A 10768-nucleotide genomic window follows, 5' to 3' on the forward strand; every position below is an offset into this window, starting at 1 on the left:
AAGATATCTACAAAGGCGACTGCGGGAATCACACCGGAGGGCGATCCTTGTTCTCCAAAATCCTTAGGACTGGCTATTATTGGCCAACCATGAGGAAGGATGCAATGATCTATGCTTAAAAGTGTGATGCCTATAAATACATAGCAACATTATTCATCAACCGCCTGAGCCTATCCATCCGATCGTATCTTCATGGACTTTCATGAAATGGGGGATGGATATCATGGGTAAATTACTAACAGCTCCAGGAGGAAAGGTTTTCATGTTAGCAATGACAGGCTACTTTTCCAAATGGACTGAAGCAGAAGCATTTGCCCAAGTTAGAGAACAAGAGGTGATATCTTTCATCAAAGGAAATATCCTGACACACTTCGGTATCCCAGCTGATATCATCTATGACAATTGGTCTCAATTCATTGGTAAGAAAACCACTAACTTTTATGTTGCATGGGGGATCAAAATGATCATTTCCATGCCAGTACATCCTCTAGCCAATGGACAAGCGGAAGCCTAAAATAATATCATTGTCAACAATTTGAAGAAGAAGTTGGGGACGAAGAAAGGAAAGTGGGCTGAAGAGCTACCATCTGTATTATGGGTAAATCGAACTACATCAAAGAATGCAACAGGACAAACTCATTTCTCTTTAGTGTTTGGGACCAAGGCGATGATTCCAACTGAAATAATGATCCCTACTGCAAGATCCTGCCTCCAGAATCCGGAAACCAACAATCAGGATCTTCCCGATAATCTTGACATGGTGGATGTACTAAGGGATTCCACAAAGATTCGTATTGCAGCATTTAATCAAAGAATCACCAATTCCTATAACAAGAACATTAGGGTAAGAAGTTTTCAGGTGGGAGATCTAGTACTAAGGAAGGCATTTCAGAATACGACAGATCCCAAGGATAGAAAATTAGCACCCAAATGGGAAGGACCGTACAAGATCGAGGCTGAATTCTTGAAAAGGAGCATATCAGCAATCTACTATAGATGGTAGGATCCTGCCAAGATCCAGGAATGCTGTTCACCTTAAACTTTACTTCGTGTAAGTTAGAATTTAAATTCTAACTTAGTATGTATTATAACTTTATTATTCTAGTTGTTTGTTTACTTTTATATTATTCTTGAATCCAATTACTTACTTAAGGATCAGAGGGGTGTTAGTCAAGTTAACACCCACCCTCACAAAGGTTCAAGTATTTTGAAGAATCGAGATCCAGACTAGGAAGTGAATGAATTCCAAGGGGTTTGTCCACCTCTTTACCTTTAAGGTTCTAATCCCTTCTACGGTTTAAAGGTTTCCACCTTTCTAAGTATTGGGTTTAAACACATCGTCAGGAGCGCGCGTTGTCCACGTGTAATTCAAGATGGCGATACCAGTTCATCTTAATGGTGGCGGAAAAGTTCGTAGTTGTTGGTTACATGGTGGATCCTCAAGTATATTATCAATGGAATATCATGAACATGTTATACGATCGTGGCTTGTCCCAAGTATTGACGTAAGGTTTTGGCATATTCATGTCACTCACGATTGGCTTGTCCCATGTATTGACAAAAGGTTTTGACATTTTCATGCACTCACGATTGGATTATTCAAAGTTTTTAACACTTAAGTGCTAACTCATGATCAAATCATTTGTTGGGTTTTTCCCCAAGATCCTCAGGATAACCTAACCGTCTCAGTCATTATCTTAGAATTATCTTACTGGATTTCAATGTTGAGCCGAAGATAAAGATTGTGACAATTGATTGGAACTTAAGAGATTCCTAGTGACAATCAGCGCAAACCTCATCCTACTCCTACCAGGTAGGCCCGACTCCAAGAAGCAAAAAAACTTTTCGGGCCGAAAGGCGAAAAATATTTTGGGCCTGAAGTAAAATGAGTATTTTGTTGGCTTTAAACAATTATTTTTTAAATGGGCATACTTGGTTATGACTTGGGTTGTGTAAATTTTATATAAAAATAGGCTTAAATATGTTTCAAATGAGACTAGAACCCACAATCTTTTGGTTGAAAGTAATACCCCTTTGCCACTAAGCCAAACTAGTTGTTAGGTAATTGAGTTTAAACATTCAATATAAATCTTGTTTTTCACAAAAATACATATAATATAAAAAACAATTGGGCCTAACGAGGCATCGGGCCGGGGGCCGTCGACCACCCAGCTTTCCCTAAAGGCCGGCCCTTCTACCAGGTTTGATGTTTTATTTACTTTTCTAGCTAGGTGGTGAAGAGTTATTGTTCTTAGTATATTTTCAACCAATTTTTTTATCAATATCTTTTAACAAGTAAAATAAGATAGACATAAGTAAATCCAAAAGGTTGCTCCATCATAAATATTACAAAGTTTTTTTAACGAAACTAAGAATAGTTAAGGCTTCGTCCTGAAGCTCAAGATCCTTCCACCATAAACTATTCATTTTCTTGAAAGCATAAACTTAAAATTGTTCAAAAGACCACAACCACATAACATGAAAAGTATATTATTCAAGGGTACAACCATCGAATAGACCTACAAAAACCATAAGAAAAATGGGGCTCAGGCCTTGTCTTTATCATCCTTCATCGCCCCCCACCTCGGGATCCTCAACAGATTTCTCCTTGATCGGTCGTCGTCGGACCGGTCAAAGATAAAGAGAATGTGTTTTAATCAGCTTTAACTAGTTAAGGTAAGAAGGGTGTCGAACCACAAAGAGTTTGTGGTCGGTGATCTAACTTTAATTGATTAATAATTATGAAACTTTTTAAGTAGTCATATAGACCAAATATGATTTAGATTTAAAATAATTATTTTTTAAGTTTTAATGAAAAGAAATAAAAATTTGCAAGAAATATAATTCAAGTGTAAAAAATGATTATGAAACGAATCACACCCGGGTCTTAAGTTATATAAGCAATTAGGGAAAAACACACTATACAAATGAGTTCATACCAGTTCTGTTGTACAGTCTCTTGCTTCTTAATGCTAACATTGCAGCTTGCCATTTGAGATCCATGTCTTCAAGGTCATCAGCATCTATTTGTTCCAAATCATCCTGCACTACACTTGTGTGAATCATATTTTTAGCCACAAATGCATTGTAGGACTCAGTGAACATAGACATTAGGGCTTGTGCCTCACTCCCTTGAGCATGCCCTGCACCAGCACTTTGAGCATTTCCATTTCCCACAGAGGCTGAATCATCATCAATTAATTGAACATTAAACCTTTGTTGACCACCTTGACTGCTTGAACCACCTTCAATGAATGACCTAGCAGTCTCATTGTTGTGATCACTTGGTTCTTCAATGATGGGAATTTGTTGTTGATTCTTTGATGTAAGATTCCTCATTGGAGCAATTAAAGCATTTGACACATTGAAACTTGGTTTATCTTCCTTGATCATTTCATTCTCAATCATTTCAAGTTCAGCAGCTTGAAGAAAACATACTACATCATCCAATTTCAATTCATTGAAATTTTGCTTTTGAAGGATGAATTTGCAAGCAGTATACCATTCTTTTGGCATTGAGTTGAGCAACTTTGTATTTAAATCAAAGTCAGTCATTACATAGTCAGTTGTTCTCAACTCATTCACAATACTCAGAAAACGTTCTAGTATTGACTTCAACCTTTCACCATCTCTATACTTTAATCTTTCTAACTGTTGCTTCAGTCTTTGCTTCTTAATGTTCTTCAATTCAGTATTCCCTTCATACATCTCAAGGATTGCATCATACATTGCCTTAGCACTTTGATGATGTGCAACCTTTGTGAGGATTTCCCAAGACAGACCAAGTTTGAGCATAGCCAATGCTCTGTCATCAACCTTTCTCATTCTCTCTCTAACATCAACAATAGCATTTGCATTAGCACCTTCTTCAACAGCAGCTTGTGGTCCATTCTTGATAGAATTCCACATATCCACATCATTATAACAAACAGCTGCCTCAAAAAGCACCTTCCACTTGGTAAAGTTCTCCTGACCATACAATCTAGGTATCTTATTAGTAGACACCTCTTGTTCCTCATATCCAGACATTTTCTTAAAACAAAAGTTAAGCTTTTATCGAAAATAGAGTAGAATAATCAGATCTGAGAATAAATTCTTAGATCTGAGGTGTCTGATATGAATAGAACAAGATTTAACAATAAAAATCAAAGCTTTAAGTGAAATAAGGGAAAGAAAACACCTAAAACTTGTAGATCTGGAAGAAAAATGAAGAACAGAGCCTCTGACGTCACAAATCAATCGAACAAAGCTCTGCTTACGTCATTCTTCTTCAAAACTTAATCAGCAGCAATCTTTCAAAAAATAGCAGCAACAAGCTCTGATACCACTTGTCTGGTCCGTTTTCGGATCGGATCTTAATCAATCATGTCATAACTCATACAAAATTAATCGTGTCGACAAGAGAGTTAATGACGGGTTACTAAGTTTAGAAAGATGACCGTTTGTTAGAGGCGGAATCAATAACAAACATACGGTTGCAATGAATATTCAAAATACGAAGACACACGGAGGATTCACTCAAAAGATTTCCATTTATATAACGTTAATCATACAAAAGGAGAATCGATTAGGGTTTAGGAGGAATCCTAGGACAGCCGTCACACACACATTATTCTCTTAATTAATGTGTCGGTCTTATCCGTATCTGTGTTTTCCGTGTCTTTGGCGGCGTGCCCTAATTATTCTATTTATAGGCCTGCCAACCTAGGACAGGCTGTCATTCCTTCTAGAAACCCTATCCGATAGTACATATTCAATTTACATATTCAAAAGTTATACTAAGTGTAAAACAAGTCTTCCGGGTAGGCTTTTCATTAAACTTCAGTCTCCGAGTACGCAGCGTACTCGGCCTTCCTTCAGACTTGGTAAACATAGAAGTGTACTCGGAATCAGTTTCCGGGTAACTTTACTTAGAGAATATTTTACCAAGTAAAATATTCACCGAGTAGACTTCAATCTTCTTGGACTTATCAAACTTTGCTCGACAAATCCTCACGAGCAACCTTGTTCTTCTATGATCCTGTTCGGCTCTTTGTTAATTGAATAACTTATTGATAAGGCGTACTAGGGAGTACATACCTTACTCGAGCAGAATCTTACTCGATATAACTTAGAGATATTCCATCAACTCATCAAGTATACTCGGACCATAATTATTAAAGAATACCTTGCCCGGTCTTCCAATTACTTGGCTTCTTGGACTTGGTTGACCATACCTTACTCGGAAGAGTAAAATACTTGGTCTTAAAGAAAAATCCTGCTTGACAAAGTGAACCTTACTCGGATATGCCAAATAGATGAATCTTACTCGGAAATCACCAAAAAGCATACCTTGCTCGGATATCCACTTAAGAAGATTATTTGAAGTAAACCGTGCCCGGAAGGCAAAATCTCGTACTCGGCTAAGTAAAACTTACTCGAAGGTCCAAGGTGTACCCGTATTCAATACTTAGCAGTTTCTGAGGAGGTTGAGAAGATTCCAATCTTCAATATTCTTCATTTAGGTCAAATCTCCTCATTTGGGTCAAACTCTTGACCCAACAAAACATTCTAATTTAGTATAATGTAAACAAAACTGAACAAATTCCTGTCCAAAAAACTGATTTTGTATTTCATCTTCCTTTGTGATCTTTTCCTTGTTTTTATCATATCATTTATTCATTAGATTTAGATTCCTTACCCTTAGCCTAAAACGCGTTTCTAAACCTTAATTGCTTCATGATTAGGATTGATCAATTCACACCAACATCCAATCATTCCACTCACCAATCAATGTGAGTTTCTCACACCTCCTTTTTAACGCTTTTACGCATTTTGGGGGTAGTATATATGTCCTATAAAATCAATTTTTGACTTATTCATTTACAAAACTACAGTTCATTACATGGACTTGTGTGTTCACTTGATTACTTGCTCGAATTTACTTGCACGTGGTAGCCTAAATAAGTATGATTATACGCCCCCCTTTGCACTCGGGATCATGTTGTTAAGAGTGGAAAGGGCCTCATTATCCGAGCACGTTGGTTGTTACCAACTGTAAAGGACCTTACTTGCGTGATTATCCGAGTACGTTGGTTGTTACCAACTGGAAAGGACTTTACTTGCTCGATTACACTTGTTCAAGGAATTGTATGGTTTTTACGTATTTATATCAAAACTTGTGTAAACTCACTAACTATACAATTAGTTAACTTTATTTTTTATGTATGCTACAAGTACATTAATTAGATGATGAAATGGCGAAGACATTTGAACTTAGGATATTTAAATAAATGGACAAGTTGTTTCATTGTTTTTACCTTTCATGTATTTCTTTACTTTCGACCTTGTGTATTTAAAGATTAAATCAATTAATGATAATATTGTCACATAATAGTGTCACGTGCGTTCTGAACAATATGTACGTCACACTCAGGCATTTTCGCTTTAGCTGGGGTGTTATCGATTGGTATCAGAGTCATGGCTATAAGATAGGACATTAGTGTTCTAGTTGGTTAACTTATTTTAATTATTTGTTTAGGGTTGCATGATTAGAAATTATGTGGGCCCTATTTGATTGTTCAATGCACATTCTTTTTACCTTTATCGTCGGATGGTCCATATAATCCGTCCCATTGTGTGGGTTTTAATAAATAAAATAAAATATTATATGAAAGTTTGGAAATCAAGTACAATGAGCTATAAGGATCAGGAATAATAAATATATATATATATATATATATATATATGTGTGTGAACCTTTGAGGTAAAGGATAAAGTGAAAATATTAGGTCATCATAATTAAATGAAACCATTAAAGTTTAACAAAATAAATGATGTTTATTGACGTTTTAAGGGAAAATAAGGGAGATTCTAGAGTATCTTAAAATAATAAGAATAATGGATGAAAACATTGAAATTCAAGAACATCAAAATAAATAATAAAAATAACGGGGTTGAGAATAACATGGTAAATAAATGTAGCATTGAGCTAACAAAATATAAACACGTAAATTGATAACGCATTGGATTCGAGAATAAAATAGGTAAACAAAAATTTAATATCAAGATATTGAAATAGGTTAAGTTCTTGGAGTAAATAATACTACAAATAATACTACGTTTAACAAATTGAAATATCCAATAAAATGTGAATAAAGGCCATCATTAAGATTAACAATGCAAATAATTGAAACTTTAAGATCAAGGTAATACAATGGTCTCAAATTGATGAAATATTGAGGTCAAGAATAACAAAGTGATTCGAATAAACATTGAGCGGAAATAAAACCAAAAAAATGTGCAAACTGATTCATGTAAAAGTAAATATAAACTCAACATGTACACATGACTTTTATTAGATAGCTATAAACATAAACATGTTCATAGTCCCAAATTTCCACTAAATTATTACGTTTATGGCAAATCGGATATCTTAAACGAAACTCTTTGAAGTTGACAAAGAGGGAGAAAAATGATTTTTTGTGATTGGTTTAAGTTTGTGAAATTTGATTGCAAAAACGCGATACTTTTATAATAATAATCTTTATGATAAAAAAATTTCTTAGCTAGTTTATAAGTTTGTGAAACTTTAAGAAATTTTTAATGTAAATGGTTTTCTGTTAGGCGGCGTAAATGATCACCATATAAAATGACTCTTGAAAAAAAATATCTCAAACGCCTTAAGACTTGTTTGAAGTAAAATATTCTACATCCTGTTATTTTAAGATTTCACTGGAAAATAATAATAATAATAATAATAATAATAATAATAAAAATAATAATAATAATAGTAATAGTAATAGTGATAATAATAATAATAATAATGATAATAATAATAGTAATGATGATAATAATAGTAATAATAATAATAATAATAATAATAATAATAATAATAATAATATCATTATATGGTAATAGAGTGGTGGGATTTACACATGTTACACAAAGGTGTGTCCCCGTGCAAGCCTTTTTGTTGGGGTAAGTTTGAGTGTCCACGAGTTCTGTTGGGTTTGGATTGGTTCACGCATGGTTTTGAATTAATTTTGGATGGATTTTGGGCTATCATAGTCGGGATCACGGTGGTCAATAGCGTGAAAAATATGGGTTGTCATTTTGCGGGTTGAGTTTTGAGGTCGACGTCGAGGAATGCAAGAAGACATGCAACGAAACGTGAATGATTCACATTACATGGGACATAAATATGAAAATTATCAAACAAAAGAAACATCAGAATCAATCTATACAATTCTTTTAAAAAAATGAGTAAAAAAATAAAATCGCATAAAATAAATTTAAAACTGAAATTGGAATGTTCACTTCCATAGTAATCTCAAAAGAAATTGAATAATTATTAGTGCATGATTTGGTGTCCGTAGCCAATCGAATAAATTATAGATAGTCTGGTGTGTTTATTTATTGTAAAATTGCCCATTCGCTATGGATTGTATAGCGAATGAGGTCCATCCGTTATAGACTAGCTATTTGTTAAGGTATAACCCATCGTTATGAAGGCATAACAAATGGTGTCTCATTCGTTACTACAGTATAACGAATGAGGCTAACTTAACGAATGGGAACTGATGGCCTATAAATAGACCGCTCATGTTCATAATTAAAGAGAGATCCGTGCCTTAATTTATCCATACCGTTACCATGCCGGATTCTCTTCATAACTTATCCTCAATGTATACACCATAATGTATTCATCCTAAACGTATCAATAAAGTATTATTTAACATATTGATCTCGTGTTTATCGTATTGATGTATCGATGTTAGAGGCTAGATCTTGGCTCGTGTAGCGTTTTTACAATAATCATATGGAAAATATATCAGACTAAATATAATTAGTGAAATCAAATTGAAAAGAAAAATCAAGTGTTCATGCACCACATATTCCAAATTCAACCCAAAATAATAAATGAATATATACACAAAGAAAACGAACTGAAAATCGACTATTCATGCATCACCATGACCTTTCGAATTTTCAGTTGTAAACCATAATAGTAAATGAATATAATAATATCGTAATCGAATTGAAACTCGACTATTCATTTATCACCATGACTTTTGAAATTTTGAATTTTAAATCATAATAATAAATGAATATTTAAATAAAGAAAACAAGTTGAAACTCAACTATTCTTGTATTACAACACAAAAATCATACTGCGTAATCAAATCGAACCGAAAGCAGGGTATTCATGTATCACCACGACCTGACAGACTTTTAGTCATTGAGGGCCGGAGTCGCACGTTGTATGAACCAAAATGTCTTGTTTGACATCCTTAGGAGTGCAACCATATTCATTTTCATAAAAAGGACATGGCCACGTTGAAATCTTTAGAGTTGTGATTCATATGGCATTGAATGCAAGATGTTTTGGCCTAATAAGTTTCATACCCTTTCCGAACTCTCCAGGTAAGAAACCGGGTCCGCGTTTGATTGGGATTTATGCACATTGCTTATCCTTAGGTTTCAATAACCTTGGTGTCAAGAGTACAGAAAATAAGCACGATCCCATTCCAGCTACTGCATACCCGCCACGTAGAAGCATCTTTAAGAAGAAGAAATATCGAAAAACCGAAAAAAATTGATTGTCGAAAATGTTGGAAAATCATTGTTTTAGACATAAGCCTTGGACTTTGTGTGTGTGTGCTTGTGTATATGAGGCGTAAACGAATTGACAATAATAGATTAGAATGTTTTAAACAACATTCATTTAGAAAAGTTTTACAAATTCATAACCTAAATTGGCCAAAACGGCCATGTGAATTAGAGAGTATGAATCTACATACTATTTATAAAATAGGACCTTATTTTGTGAGAAAAATGTAAACTTGAACATAAACAAGTTGTTTGGAATAAAACGGGACAAAAACGTAACGTTTGAACCAAGTTAGTGCAAGGAAACAACATGGTTAAAGTTTAAGGCTCATTTTTTATGCAAGATGGGCAAAACAAGTCGAAAGAATGATGGAAAATGATGGGAATAAAATCAGATTCAAACGAAAAGTAATCGAATCGAATGAACAAAGTAATCGAATCGAGTTAACAAAGAAATTGACTTGAATGCGCAAAGTAATCGAATCGAATGACTAAAGTAGTCAAATCAAATTCTATTCGATTAGAATATGCCATTCGATTAGAATCCGTCATTCGATTAGAATCTGTCATTCGATTAGAATATGGCGTTCGATTAGAATTAGTCATTCGATTAGAATCTGACATTCGACTAGAATCTGACATTCGACTAGAATCTGTCATTCGATTAAAATTGTCATTTGATTAGAATTGTGATTCGATTAGAATTGTGATTCAATTAGAATTGTGATTTGATTAGAATTGTGATTCGATTAGAATTGTGATTCGATTAAATTGTGATTCGATTAGAATGGTGATTCGATTAGAATGATGATTCGATTAGATGATATAGTTTAAGATAGTTAACTGATACTTATAATTATTACACAGTTACCCGTGCACAGCTAAGGAATGGTATTAATGTTAACTCGAAGAAGAACATGACTAAAGTGAGTTTCTAGCCCATTTTCTCTATTATGATTTTTAGGGTTGTGTGCATACTTCTTTGTCTTAGTTAATAAACTTACCATAAGTGGTAAGTATATGATATATGAATGTCTTATAAAAGATATATGAGTAATATTGAAATTATGAACAAATGTATAAAAGGTTAGGAGTATATTGTAAAGCCCTGATCCTGGTGCCCTACTTTTGCGTTTGATTTACTCGTAAACACAGTTCTAAATATCAGAGTTAATTA

The 10768-nt window shown here is 34.2% G+C and overlaps 1 protein-coding gene across 1 annotated transcript; it reads left to right on the plus strand.

The window, feature by feature from the left end:
- Positions 1-223: 223 nt before the first annotated feature.
- LOC143534534 (uncharacterized) lies at positions 224-1003 on the plus strand. The gene is made up of 2 exons (XM_077028997.1): positions 224-478; positions 542-1003. Exons 1-2 carry the CDS (start codon positions 224-226, stop codon positions 1001-1003), a joined length of 717 nt encoding a protein of 238 aa, XP_076885112.1.
- Positions 1004-10768: the final 9765 nt, after the last annotated feature.

This window comes from Bidens hawaiensis, unplaced genomic scaffold, assembly GCF_021521415.1.
Source record: "Bidens hawaiensis isolate Kalapana, Puna unplaced genomic scaffold, B.hawaiensis_p1.1 tig00010181_1, whole genome shotgun sequence".
NCBI classification, from domain to species: domain Eukaryota; kingdom Viridiplantae; phylum Streptophyta; class Magnoliopsida; order Asterales; family Asteraceae; genus Bidens; species Bidens hawaiensis.